The sequence below is a fragment of the Podarcis erhardii genome (genome assembly GCF_964252035.2).
Source record: "Podarcis erhardii genome assembly, chromosome: 10".
NCBI classification, from domain to species: domain Eukaryota; kingdom Metazoa; phylum Chordata; class Lepidosauria; order Squamata; family Lacertidae; genus Podarcis; species Podarcis erhardii.
In genome coordinates, this window is record NC_138500.1 from 68,741,730 (window position 1) to 68,756,977 (window position 15,248).

The 15,248-nt window shown below is 41.7% G+C and overlaps 1 protein-coding gene across 2 annotated transcripts in view; it reads left to right on the plus strand.

The window, feature by feature from the left end:
- The window catches only part of LAMB4 (laminin subunit beta 4), a 67,084-nt gene that overhangs the window by 1,335 nt on the left and 50,501 nt on the right, over positions 1-15,248 (plus strand). The window contains exons 2-3 of one of the 2 annotated variants that reach the window (XM_081878457.1): positions 5,756-5,890; positions 10,923-11,041. In XM_081878457.1, the coding sequence (XP_081734583.1) occupies positions 10,996-11,041 (46 nt within the window). In that variant the 5' untranslated portion in view covers positions 5,756-5,890; positions 10,923-10,995. Of the gene's footprint in view, positions 1-5,755; positions 5,891-6,788; positions 6,984-10,922; positions 11,042-15,248 lie in introns of those variants that run through there. The other variant, XM_081878456.1, reaches the window with a different exon arrangement.

Consider the following 15,248-nt stretch of genomic DNA (forward strand, 5'->3'; position numbering starts at 1 on the left):
TGGGAACTTCCTCTCTGCCCAGAACATTGGAGGCTATACACCACACCCCCTCTACAGTATTTATAGGAACTCAAACACTGAGATCCGGCTCTGTTCCAGTAACAAGAAGCCGAAAGCACCAGCCTGAAGATGACGAGTGAGACCTCGTCGAAACGTCGCCTAGACACCCCAACTTTTACACGGGAAGACACCCGAGGACACCAAAACCTGCATTCCTGTACCCGTGAAAATCTACGAAAGCACACACATATATATATATATATATATATATATATATATATATATATATTTGTGCGCATATATATATATACATTATATTGGCAGTTTGTCATTCAGGAAGAGGAAGAGTCATGTCTTCACTTATTCCTTCTGAAGATAAGGCTGTAACATTAGCAGCTGTGTGGACGTGAGCCTAGAGCCTGCAAAATGCCAAAAATTGCAATTTTTAAAGCGCCAGTTATCGCAGGTAAATTCAGATGAAATGAGACACGCCAGATTAGAGCTTTCCAGACAACAGAGCGGCATATGTTCAAAGTCGACTCAGCACTGCTATAAAATTTTTAAAGATAGAATAAATATTCATATCTAAATATGTATAAACCGTGTGTCTGAAATAGTCCAGGAGAGGAATCCTGAAGCCATTCTGACTCTCCCAAGGACCTCAAATATTCCTCTGCAGTAAGGAAGGGAAATGGGGAAAGGCTTCCCATTGTCTTTTTGCCTACAATTCCTGTCTTTGTGTATGAATAGGGTGAGCCTGGGACCTGGATTCAGGAACTAAAGTACTGTATTAACTATCACAAAAGAATGGCCAGGCTGCCAGGTAAAGCAACCAGAGACCATTATTAGGTATCCTGGCAGACAGGATATCTGCTGCAGACCACCTCCTATGGTTTATGTATGATGATTTTGGGGTGGTCTTTGGCTAATGTCAAAAGTCTTTAAAGGTTCCCACACCCTTTTGTTCAGGGTCTCTCCCTCCTTGGAAGGAGGGGAGGGAACTCTGTTGCAAGAGAAAAAATTAATATCTGCCTTGCTTTCCACTGGATTCTGCCTCTGTCCATTCTTCTCTGACTGATCGTGGACTTAGGGGACTCAAGAGTCCCATTGGAGAGTTCGGCAGCAAAAGCCAAAGCCCAATTTTTACAATACCACATCATCGTATTCCATGTTATTAGGTCAACTTAGAACTTAGAAAGTCCTTGAAAAGTAGCATGTTTGGGTAGTATAATCATAGGAAAGTTGCTATTGTCTTCTAAGGTAAAGGTAAAGGGACCCCTGACCGTTAGGTCCAGTCGTGGCCAATTCTGGGGTTGCGGCGCTCATCTTGTTTTATTCATTGAGGGAGCCAGCATGACTAAGCTGCTTCTGGCGAACCAGAGCAGCGCATGGAAACACCGTTTACATTCCTGCCGGAGCGGTACCTATTTATCTACTTGCACTTTGACGTGCTTTCGAACTGCTAGGTTGGCAGGAGCAGGGACCGAGCAACGGGACTTCACTCCTGACATGACTTTTGTAGGCCAAAAATGTCGCTTCTTGCTCAGCACAGATGCTAATGCAACACGTTCTCGAGATGCATAATGCTGGTAAGATGGAGGGAAAGAAATATTTTTCCTCTCTCCACCCTTGATGTTTCTGCTGCTGGTATGTTGATGTGATAGGAATTTTGAAGTCTTAGATATATGGTAATGTTCATAAGTATACCAACCAAGCACATACATAGATCAACACAGGAAGATCGACCTGGAACCATTTTGATTCCTAAACTGAGCAAATGTTTTCTCTGTAAGGTCAAAGTGGAAAAGCCTCCCCATTGTCTTTTTCCTTCACAAATCCTCTCTTAAGGGTATGTCTGTGTTTGAATAGGGTGTGAGCCTGTGACCTGGCCCAGGAACTAAGTATTTATCATTACAAAAGACTGGCTAGGCTCCCCAGGAAATCCAATCAAGTAACCTGCCAGACAGGAGATAAACAATGACAGGAGACAAACAACATTCACATTTCTGTTTTAGACCGCCTTTTCTGTGATGTATGTATGATGTTTCTGGGGGTGGTCTTGATCTACAAGGTGGCAATTTCAAAAGTCTTTATAAGGCCTCGCGCGCCATTGTTCTGGGTTCCTCCTCCTCCTGCGAGTGAGGGGAGCACCCTGTTGCAACAGATCAATAAAGATCAAGCTTACTAGCTGCTTTTGCTTCTCAATATTCTCTGGTTGTCCTCTGTTATTTTCGCCTACTAATAGGGAACCTATGTAAGGACTCTATATGGGCTCCTGGATACCCCATAAGGGAAAAGGGCAATTTTTGTTTACAACATCGACACTTCACAGTGTTATAAAAAAAATGCCTCTAATTTCCTTACGGGTATCTAGAGCCCATATACAGTCCCTCAGGAGATCTCTATTGGTCGGAGAGAAAGCAAAGGCCAACCAGAGTATATTGAAAGCCAAGTGGCTAGTAAGCCTGAGCTTTATTAAAGGAAATGAACTGTTGCAACAGGGTCCCCACTCACCACACGCAGGAGCGAGGAGAACCCCGAACAAGGGTGTGCAAGCCCCATAAAGACTTTTGAAATTGCTCACCCCATAGCCCAAGGCTACCCCCCAAAAAATCACACATACATCACAGAAGGAGGTGGTCTCCAGCAGAAATGTGTGTTGCTTCTCTCCTGTCTGCCAGTATACCTGATAATGCCTTTCTTGGTTGTATTTTCTGGGTAGCCTGGCCAGTCCTTTGAGATGGCAAGTACTTTAGTTCCTGAATCTCTTACGCATATTGATAGTGTGCTCAGCTTAACAGATACTTGCCTGGCTGTATTTACAGAGAGGTGTAAGCCCCTACAGTCCAAAGGCAACTGGAAAGCTTTCTCCATTTCCTTCCTCCTTGCAGAGAAAAATTTGAGGTCAATTTGGGAAAGTCAAAATGGCTTCAGGATTGTTCCCCTGTAGTATTTCAGACACGTGCTTTATATACTTACGTATTGGTTTGCCTTCTACATTTATGAACATTTATTCTATTTTGGAGACCTTAGAATTCTTATAACAATAGCCTCGTTGACAAATCAGTTAAGCCCCAGGATTTGGCATTTAATCCAGTTTAATATCCATGGCCTAAATGGGACTAAAGTTAAAAGTTTAATCACCAAACTCTCTTAACTCTTGGTATTGATGTAAGATTAGGAGGGGATTGAGGAGAGTTAATGGGGCCAGAATGGCTCTTCGTTTTTATATAGTCCTTGCAAAGTTGTCGGGCTTCCTGCTGAAATCCTGTAACTTTTCATATCACAAATCATGGAAGATGAGGTCATTAGCTGAACAGGCCCAATTCAAACTCTTAGCCATTTAGAATAATCAAATTGGAAGGGACCACTTCACCACTGCCGCAGGTAGAACCTTATTGGCACAAAGGTGGCGAACAAGGATAGTACCCACTAAGGAAGAATGGCAGTGTAAAATGTTCGAATATGCTGAACTGGCTGGTCTGATGAACAGGATAAGAGAAAACGAAGATAAGGAATAAAAGGAGGAATGGAAAATGTTTATGGAATATTTCGAGAACCAGTATAAACAAATACATAGCTTAGCAGGTCTCGAGTAAATCCAGCAGAGTTGAAATAGATAAGAGTTTTTAATAGATAACAAATTGGTCAATTATTAAAAAAAGATGTGGATTATGCAGAGTACCGTAGTTGAAAAGCAAAGGAACCAGGAAAAGGGTGGAAGGGAAATCATATGGTCTATGTACACATGCTGTATTTGGTACGAAGTTGTAAGTGGGACAGGGGGAGGGGAGGGGGGTTCCTGTTTTTGAAAATGCAAGCAAGCAAGCGAATAAATAAATAAATAAATAAATAAATAGAGAAGGACCAAGAGGGTCATCTAGTCCAGCCCCTGCAACGCTCGAACCCACAACTTTGAGATTAAGAGTCGCATCCCTTAGTGTCTATCATGTTCTGGTAGAAGGGGGGATTGTCTCACATTTGTTGTGCTTTGTTGAAAGAGCACCTCTCAAATGTTGCACACTGAGGAAGCATCACAGAATAACTAAGAAACTGCAAGGATGCCTAGCTGGGCCATATAAATCCACCTTCGATGCTACACTGTTGTGTCAATTACATGTTGCAGAATATACTAGCTAAAGATGCCCAAAGCCAGGCATCCCCAAACTCGGCCCTCCAGATGTTTTGGGACTACAACTCCCATCATCCCTACCTAACAGGACCAGTGGGCATGGAGAGATGGGAATTGTAGTCCCAAAACAGATGGCGGGCCAAGTTTGGGGGTGCCTGCCCAAAGCTAACAATGTTTTGAGGGTGCTTGGTGTCATCTGGAAATCTGATTTGGAGCAGTGGCATTGGCTTTCGGCTTGATAGTGTCTACCTATGCTCAATTTGTATTTGTGTAAATGAAGTGAGAGCTGGACCATAAAGAAGGCTGATTGCCGAAGAATTGATGCTTTTGAATTATGGTGCTGGAGAAGACTCTTGAGAGTCCCATGGACTGCAAGAAGATCAAACCTATTCATTCTGAAGGAAATCAGCCCTGAGTGCTCACTGGAAAGACAGATCCTGAAGCTGAGACTCCAATACTTTGGCCACCTCATGAGAAGAGAAGACTCCCTGGAAAAGACCCTGATGTTGGGAAAGATGGAGGGCACAAGGAGAAGGGGACGACAGAGAACGAGATGGTTGGACAGTGTTCTCGAGGCTACCAGCATGAGTTTGACCAAACTGCGGGAGGCAGTGGAAGACAGGAGTGCCTGGCGTGCTCTGGTCCATGGGGTCATGAAGAGTTGGACACACCAAATGACTAAACAACAACAACAAAAATGAACTTAAATAATACAATAATCTTCCATTGACCTTCTTCCAGTGGAAACCAAACCTGGGCAAGCTCTGCAGCCCTGGAAATTTTCAACATTCAGAGAAGCAGGGTGCACATAAGATTATTTACTGCTTTACTGTAGCTGAATGTAGAAAAAGGTATCATCCAAAAACCATTTGGGGTTGGGGAATAGCCTGTGGGGCAAGTTTTATGGCTTGCCTAAGTGGACTACTTTCAATTCAATGGTTTCACAGTTATGTCCTGTCTCTCCATTTTGTTAGCCTTTAAAATAGCTTTGAGATTTCCAGCAAAAGCACCCGCTCTCAACTTTTTACTAATTTCAGGTGCCTCTTCCTGGTAGGGTTAGCCGGCACTTAGCAAAGCCCCACACTCTTTGCTGGGGCACAGTCCTTCAATAAATGGAGACTATTCAATGTTAATTTTTTTAATAGTAAAAAAATCCCAAAACTACTGGACCCTGGAACAGTATTCTTCTGTTTCCTGACAATTTTACAAATAAATTTATCATCTGCAGAAATCTCTTCTTTCTAATGTGAAAGGTCTTGTCCTTAAATATCTCCACCTGCACAAATTGGCTGAGTGTGGCTTGTTCCAGCAGGTCATACTGAGTATATTTGCCTGTACAAATGTTCTCTAAGCATGTTGACTCCTGTATACCAGGTGTGAAATCGCTTTGGGAATCTTCAAAGGGGATTTCATGCTCCTTTTCTCAGTATGAAACATTTCATTTGCTCAGTTAGAAGGAGGTGTAATAATCAAGAGACCTGACACAATACTACATATTTTTTTAAGTATTGCCATTTCTTAGCACTGTTTATTGAAACTCCTGCAAAATGTAATGCTGATTGAATGACGTTGGCATTGTTGTAGAACAAAATTGCTTAAAATGCAATTTGTTGTTTTCCATAGAATCTGCAATATCTATGGGGCCTATGGAGCATGGATTTCACTTCTCTCTACATGCAATTTACATAGCTATTGAGACTCCTCCATGTGCAGCAGAGGTGAGGAAACACAGAACACATAAGAATGCAAGGACACAGAGTAAATTTGATGACACTATACAGATGGAGAATTTGACACAGGACTGCCAAGATGGTACCATCCTAAGATGTTGTTGGGACTACAGTTCTGTTGCCTCTTCGGTGTGACAGGTCACAATTGTGCCAGTCTGGATGTCTCTTGAGTTATTTGTCACCCAGCTTGGCACAAAGGTTCCCGAGGTGGAGGTGGTGGTCTTTGTCTACGTTTGGACATTGGGACCATTTTGAATCAAGATGGCGGACTGAAATTTGACTTTGGTGTGACAGTTACAAACAAGGCTGCAGGAGGTGGGGGTTTTCACCTATGTTTGGTTGCCAACAGATGCACTGAGCATCAGTGTGTGTGTGTGTGCGCACACACAGCCCCTCCACTCACAAATTACACTACCCATTTAAAAATCACAGATTTTTGGGTTTCTTGGAATTCCCAGGCAGCGCCAATAACTTTCTGCTAGTCTAATATTGTAGATGCGTATCTACTATAGGTTTTGGAAAGTTTTTTGTTTGTTCACTAAGCATTTGGACACCTCTTAAAGAGATCGTAACCAAAGTTTGCATGATGATTCCTGAGATCAAGGAGCAGATTTTAATCTGGGACAATTAGATGCCGTTTTGAGTCACAATGATGGTCAGAACCTTTCAAAGTGCTCTGATTTTAACCACTAATTTCAAAACACATTTTTTTTAATTTCTTAAAATTCATGAGCAATGCCGGGTTCGAGGCCGTTGGTGAATAATATGCTATAAATCTATTAGTGCTGTTCTGAAAACCTTAATTCACATGCTTCAATGGCGTTTCCCCCTAATTACTTCTATAACTAAGTGAAAGTAATGACACCTCCCACTTTACCTACAGATGAATCTAATGCCGTCTTCAATACATGCATCTGCTTTTGCCAAAAAAAATCCAGGCAGGATAGCTTAACAAATCACCTCTTTGGCAGGTTTTAGACTAGCTCTCATTTTCATCTACACCCAGGTGCCTGAGGGGAAAACACTTCTTTCTTTTAGCTCTATCCGAGACTTACGACTTTACTTCCCTGCCTTCATTTTGCCGTACCTGTTTCTACAATCGCTTTTAATTCAAAGACCAGGTAAGACATTTTGTAAGCTTCAATGTTCTTCCTGAGTTGTTGGAATATGGGATGTCTGCATTAAGCCAGCTAAGCTAGCTTCTGGTCATTGACCATATTAAAGATATTATTATTATTATTATTATTATTATTATTATTATTATTATAGCTTCTCCTATAAGGAGAGAGAACACTTTAACGACCACCAGCTTGTGCTGTGTTCTAAGTATTGTTAGACATACAAAAATCTTAATGTCAAACGTCAGCTTAAGATAGCGAGATAGCAGAAACTTATTGTTACAGCTGACATACCAAGCTTTCTAACGTTGCCACGTTGTTCAGTTGTGGTCCTGCACAAAGTGTTGGGTCTTTGGTACTTTGCAACGATACTTCCTTTGGATTTCCAGCTTATGAGGGGAATCTTTGCTATGTTTCAATATTACTAGCCACAATAGCTGTAAACTTTTTTTTAGAAATGGTGCTATGAGGACTCTTCAGCCAAAATGATTCAAAACTTAATATTGTAGAGCAGGTGTCTTCAACCTTTTCGGGCCCAGAACCCACTTTAAACCCAAACATGTGTTTGGGGACCTGTTTCTTAAACTTTTACCATATATTTGAATGGTGAGTAGTGGTTCTGTTGTGATCCACTTTGCATCAGGCCAAGATCCACTCGTGGGTTCTGGCCCACCAGTTGAAGACCAGTGTTGTAGAGATCTCATTATTTCATCAAATGTAATTTTGCCATTAGTGCTCAGTGGTTCTGCGGTAGTGAAAAGTCTAGTATAAAGTTCTCATGTTTTCTGTTAATAATTTTCCTCCCACCACAAAGAAAAATAAAAGAAACATTGGAAGAAAGTATTATATTCTTAGCACCCATCCTGTGCACTTATCTGAGCAAGGATGAATGAACTTTATTACGGTCATAGACCAGGATTAAGAAAAGCATATAGATAAAATAACAGTTGGGATTTTTGACCGATAATTGTTAGGACAAATGAGGACAAGGAAACAGGCATAAAACATCTGAATAAAATACAAGATTAAACACAGATAATGGGTGGATAAAAAACTAATAATTAAAACAGATAAGAGCTAAAAACCAACAAAGACACTCAGTTAAAATAACTGTAAGAGCATAAGATGCTCCTTACTGAATCATTTGGAATCAATTCCTCATCTTAGCAAAAAAAAATTACATAATTACTTTCTCGTGGAGGTCCTTATTTCTTTCCACTGAAAAATACAAGTTTCCTGGAAGAATCTTTTGCTTCCTTTGGAACAAAGTTAACATGTTTATTAATGTTCCAGGAGTTCTCAAGAGCTACATATAAACTTGTAGAAGAAGCTGGAGTTCAGTTAGAAATGCCTTCATCCATCACATGCGACTTTGACAGGGGTCATTTTGCATTTTTCTCTTTGTGTGGTGCAGAAGTATTGTATCACTGTAATTAATAACACTGCTTTTCCTTTAGTATTGCCATTCTGATTCATCTATCAGTTCTAGGCTTGAGAACTCAAGCATTTGCATGGTTCCCCATCAGAACAACGTCTCCATTTGTTTCAATATATAATAATGAATATTTTGTGTGTGGCTTTCTTTCCCTCGCTTGAAATTTATTGACATCCATTCTGCTTTTAAGAAATCTTTGAACACTTTCTTTTTTAATAATATTTTTTATTAAATTTTCTGTTTTACAATTTCAAATAAGCATTTTGCAAACTTTAAAATACCCAATGACTTCCCTTCTTTTTTCCCCATGGTTCATTTTTCATATCCTACATCCTTGCATATTTTAGTATAACTATTCAAATCAATTTTCCACTTTTACATCCACCCAGAATTCTTTACTCTGTTGAATTTATCTCAATGCTGCCAGTGTTTTCAGCTGTACACAGTCATTTTCCATATACTCAATAAATGATTTCCAATCTTCTTTAAATGTATGTTGTTCTTGCTCTCTTCTTCTGTATGTTAAATCTGCAAGTTGTGCATATTCTGTCAATTTAAGATGCCAATCCTCTTTAGTTGGGACCTTGCTCACTTTCCAGATCCTTGAACACTTTCATGCCTAGAATGGGATGATTTTCTAGTAAGATTAAATAATAAGACTATTTTACTATTAAATTTAAGAGATCTGCATGTTGAAAGAACTAGCCTCTTGCTTGGGTTCACGGTTATATTTGTAAATGGCAAGACAAGTGATTTGGTGTCATTGTGTGAAATGTCATGTGACATGCCACCAATGGCCACCTCATCCACTAGTGCCTAATGGGTGTTGCCTAGGGACCTACAGCAGGGCCTTCTCCGTGGTGGGATCCCAGTGATGGAACTCCCTCCCTGGTCAGCTGTGTTTGTCCCCATCTCAATCATCTGAAGATATTTCTGTTCACATTTGGTGCTGAAAGGCAATGGTTTTTCTGCTAGCTTAGAACCATTGTGCTTGGATATATTGCTGTGTTAAAATGTGTTTTTAAGCGTTTTAAAGTTTCATAATGCTTTTAATTGGGTTGGATGGCAGCCGTGGGCTTAGGAAGGGTGGGGCAGACATTTAAGTAATTATAATGTAGCAGCTTCATGAGACTTTCAGGGATAACTCCCGGACCACATGGCTCACTGTTTGTATGTGCAGAAGAATTTCCTTTCCAACAGTGCAGAAATCCATCTATGCCCATGCAATATAAACCTCTATGGGAGAAAAAGCAGGGACAGTGTGGAAACTAAACATGATGTCAAATTCATATTTTTAGATGTGTTATTATTACTTCTTTTTATTTATGTCCTGTAACTTATACACCGCTTGATTTTAGAAAAAATCAAAGCAGATAACAAAATATTTTGCAGGCACAAAATCAATGTACTAACCCAGCTCCTATCTTTTACACTTTCCTGGGAGTAAGCTCCATTGAACTCAGTGGAGCTGACCGCTGAGCAGCAGTTTAGCTAGGTACTTAAAAGATTTCGGGCATAAACATAAGTCTGCACAAAATTAATCTACAGTGGTACCTCGGGTTACATACACTTCAGGTTACATATGCTTCAGGTTACAGACTCCGCTAATCCAGAAATAGTACCTTGGGTTAAGAACTTTGCTTCAGGATGAGAACAGAAATCGTGCTCTGGCGGCGCAGCAGCAGCAGGAGGCCCCATTAGCTAAAGTGGTGCTTCAGGTTAAGAACAGTTTCAGGTTAAGACCGGACCTCCGGAACGAATTACGTACTTAACCTGAGGTACCACTGTATAGGCATCTCCCCTGCCCCTTATAACAAGTTGTAATCAGGGCTCAGGGACGTGGGTGGCGCTGTGGGTTAAACCACAGAGCCTAGGACTTGCCGATCAGAAGGTTGGCAGTTCGAATCCCCGTGATGGGGTGAGCTCCCGTTGCTCAGTCCCTGCTCCTGCCCACCTAGCAGTTCAAAAGCACGTCAAAGTGCAAGTAGATAAATTGGTACCACTCTGGCGGGAAGGTAAACAGTGTTTCTGTGCGCTGCTCTGGTTCGCCAGAAGCGGCTTAGTCATGCTGGCCACATGACCCGGAAGCTGTACGCCAGCTCCCTCGGCCAATAAAGCGAGATGAGTGCTGCAACCCCAGAGTCAGTCACGACTGGACCTAACCATCAGGGGTCCCTTTACCTTTTTAAACAACTGCTAACTCCCGGTTTGAGGACCCTGGTCCTCTCCCCCAGCCCCCAAGCGATTTTTTTCTGGTCCTCCAAGAGCCTACCAATTTTGGTAACAGCAACAAACACAGGTGGGGGGAATTAAAACAGACAGAGCACTGGGATGGAACAGAACTCGGTTCCGGCACTTCTCAGGTGGGCGCCATTGCCATTCTGAGAGATCAAGGGAGGCGTTCATGGTGAGTTCCGGCACCTCTTTTTCTAGAAAAGCAGCGCTGATTTTGAACACATGATAATAATGTTGGGAAGCCTTAAACATACTAACGTTTTCCATTGCAGGTCCCACCACCGATGCTCAGGCAAAGGGGGACGTCCCAAGGACAACGGCCGGTTTTTAGCCTAGATCTGAAAGATGCCCACCAAGAAATGGCTTCCGCTGGCCATCCTTTTCAAGCTCAGTAAGTTCAAGGACTTTAAATACGCTCCGTCATTTTCCCTGTTATCTCTCCATTTGCAGCTCCTTCGGAACATGGGTGACCAGCATGGATGTTACTACTCAGTTTTATTGCACATAGCCAAAGGCTGCCGCAGTGTACACAGAATCATTCAACAATTAAAAGAAAATATGCTGGATTAATACAAAAAAATTAAAGCATTTATATTATCAAGACATTACCTACAGCACCTTAATATACAGGTTAAGACATTAAACAATAAAATTTATAGGCTAAAATTGTCACATGGCCACTAATACATTAAAAAATAATGTTAATTAATACAATGTAAAATTATATTCGGAGTTTGGTGATAAAGATAGAATATTTCTTGATGTAAAGGTAAAGGGACCCCTGACCATTAGCTCCAGTCGTGACCGACTCTGGGGTTGCGACACTCATCTCGCTTTATTGGCCGAGGGAGCTGGCGTACAACTTCCAGGTCATGTGGCCAGCATGACTAAGCCGCTTCTGGCGAGCCAGAGCAGCGCAGGGAAACGCCGTTTACCTTCCCACCGGAGCAATACCTATTTATCTACTTGCACTTTGACATGCTTTCGAACTGCTAGGTTGGCAGGAGCAGGGACCAAGCAATGGGAGCTCACCCCGTCACGGGGATTCGAACCGCTGACCTTCTGATCGGCAATCCCTAGGCTCTGTGGTTTAACCCACAGCGCCACGCGCGTCCCAAACAGAGCTATAAAAGTACCTTAATATACAGGTCAAGACATTAAACAATAAAATTTATAGGCTAAAATTGTATATAATATATTTTTAAAAATGTTAATTAATACAATGTGCAATTATATTCAGAGTTTGGTGATAAAGGTAGAATATAGCTTGATGTAGATAGGGGCAAATAAATTCATCTCCTTTACTATTGGTGGCTATCTTGGCTATTTGCTCTTATTTTCCTAGCGGCAAAGAGTGCTACACACCAGGTCACATACTTATCTGTGTCTGTGAGGAGATATAAAATCATTCCAGCGCTTGAGCCACTGCTGTTTACCATTAAGTCACCTCCCTGCCACTTTGCCCCTGCCTCTCTCCTTCCTGGTAAGTAGCAGCAGTGACTCAGACACGGAGAGGTCAGGTGAGCGTTGATTCCCCCACCGTGCTGTAACTTATTGATGGCTGCCACAACGGACACGGGGAGCAGGGCTTTGTGCCACAACTGAACAGGCTCAGGAGAACTCTTGGACCTGGTTATGCTGTGCTCTTGCTTGCCTACCCCACACTGTGTCATTGCCCGTTCCCTGACGCAGTAACCCAGATAACCTCCATACTTTGGTCCTGTGGCACACACTTACCCAAAATGGTACTGTTCACTACCGTATTTTTCGCTTTATAAGACACACTTTTCCCCTCCTAAAAAGTATGGGGAAATGTGTGTGCATCTTATGGAGCGAATGCAGGCTGCGCAGCTATCGCTGAAGCCAGAACAGCAAGAGGGATTGCTGCTTTCGCTGCGCAGCGATCCCTCTTGCTGTTCTGACTTCATTTTTTTCTTGTTCTCCTCCTCTAAAACTAGGTGCGCCTTATGGTTGGGTGTGTCTTATAGAGCGAAAAATACAGTACTCACTTTCGCATCTTACTATGTAGTTTCTTTTTGTCAATCCTCTATTAAAACAAAACAAATTCCTTCCAGTAGCACCTTAAAGACCAACTAAGTCAGTTCTTGGTATGAGCTTTCGTGTGCATGCACACTTCTTCAGATACACAACTGACCCTGTTCAGTTGTGGCACAAAGCCCTGCTCCCCGTGTCCGTTGTGGCAGCCATCAATAAGTTACAGCACGGTGGGGGAATCGTATCTGAAGAAGTGTGCATGCACACGAAAGCTCATACCAAGAACTGACTTAGTTGGTCTTTAAGGTGCTACTGGAAGGAATTTGTTTTGTTTTGACTATGGCAGACCAACACGGCTACCTATCTGTAACTAATCCTCTATTAGTTTTTCTAGAAAACAATTTTTCAGACTGGTTACGGAATCCTTTTTTTCAAGCCCTAGAGGTCTGCAGCCAAAGATTTGGCTGCTTATTTTAGTCTCCTCTTACCTCGTACTCCTTTCTTAGTATTCGTGTCCCCAGATCTTTCTTGCATAGTTTACTTGCCTCTCAAGTGATCCCTGGGTCTGGAATGAGGGTCAGGCATTGCCTTCGCCTCAGTTATGTTCTTTGTCCTATACTAGGGATAGACAAATCTGTCCAGTTTCTCTCAGTTCTTCATTATTATTATTTTTCGATTTTAAATTCAGTTCTCCACATTTCCTGATCTGTTTGCTATTTAAAAAAGAGAGGAAGAAAATAAAAAGTCATCAAGAGATTTAATCAGCATTTTAGTGCAAATGTCTCCTAAAATGCACATTTTTCTATGAAACTTTGCCTAATATACACACTTTTTGCAAATCAGCTTTCCTTAATAAGATGCATCATACGTTATTTTCACAAATAGATGCATTTTGTATACACTTTACCCTAGTACAGTGGTACCTCAGGTTACAAGCGCTTCAGGTTACAGACTCCGCTTAACCCGGAAGTAGTACCTCAGATTAAGAACTTGGCTTCAGGATGAGAACAGTTATCGTGCAGCGGTGGCGCAGCAACAGCGGGAGGCCCCATTAGCTAAAGTGGTACCTCAGGTTAAGAACAGTTTCAGGTTAAGGACGGACCTCCGGAACGAATTAAGTTCTTAACCAGAGGTACCATTGTATATGCATTTTTGTACAAATTAATTGGCTGGAGAATTGCATTGCAAAATTCAAAGATGTGCGGATTTCAAAAGATAGTTCTGTTTTACTTAACATATTGTTTAGGAAGTTGAAAATTACTGGTAGGTAGGTTGAAATGCAAGCTGCATAAAATTTCTCTCCTAGCTCTGCATAGAACGGAGCCAGCATTCATCCCTTCCATTCCACACCCTGGGTTTCATTTCTTGTTATACAGTATGTGTAGCAGAATCCTTTTTCAAAAAGAATATAAATGTTTAGGAGGCTGCCTTCTGTATTGTTTCAGTTCTTTTGCATCTATCCTCTTTGCAGTAATAATAGCCTTGTGCTAAAAAATTGAGCAACTATTGTGAGACAGACGAGGCTGCCTAGCGTTAGAACTGGCCTTAGATGGATAAAAAACAGGAAAGTGGACTTGACTCCCAGATAGACATGCAGTGGGAAAGAGTGTTGACTTTCAGAAGTGTGTCTTGAGAAGTAAACAAAATAATTGGCAGCTTCCGTGCTTATCTCATCATAAGCGTGGAGCAGGTGTTTCTAAAACTGTATGAAAAACATCTCTAGATTTCCTTGCAACCTGTACAAACTTCTAAGATGCTCACATGCCCCATCATAACAAGTTGAGCCAAGAAGCACTAAGAAGAAGAAGTCTGTAAGCACCCCAGACCTGTTCAGTGTTTCAACTGAGAACATGTTTCAACAAGCAAAATCCCTGAAAGGAAAGTTAGCTCAGTGGAAGAAAAATGCTCAAAGTCATTTCAGGCAAGGTCTTTGTCCAAAGCAACTAGATTCCATTTTTCTGGGCTCTCCCAACTTCAATCAGTGTTTGGAAAATGTGGCTATTTATGGGGTTCAGTTAGAACCGGTTGAAGCCTTGGGAATGGTGGGCTTGCCGTCAAGTTGTTGTCATGCCGTTTATTACATTTCACATCTCTGGAAATCTAACGGTTGAGGTTTGTTTATTCTCCTCCTCGTTGAAGATCAGAGCCCAGACTTCATTGTAGACTTCACACTGGCCATTAGCAGGGAATGTTTTGAAGTTGAAGGATAACAACATCTGAAGGGCTACAGGTTCTTCATCCCTGTCCTACATAATGATAAATTAGGCATGGGTGCAGGGTTTATTTAAAAGATCAGAAGGCAGAGGGTACCACATACTTGCATGCTTTAGCTACCTTATAGGGAAGACCGTATCAGATTAATTCCATGCACATTTGTTTGTTTGTTTGTTTGTTTGTTTTATACCTCACCTTTCTCCCAGTGCAGGACCCAAGATGGCTCACGGCATGAGCTAAGCACAGATACAGCTAAAAAACATACCGTATTTTTTCGCTCTATAGGACACACTTTCCCCCCTCCAAAAATTAAGGGGAAATGTGTGTGCGTCTTATGGAGCAAATGCAGGCTCCATGGCTTCAGCGATAGCAACGCGAAGCCTCCGAAA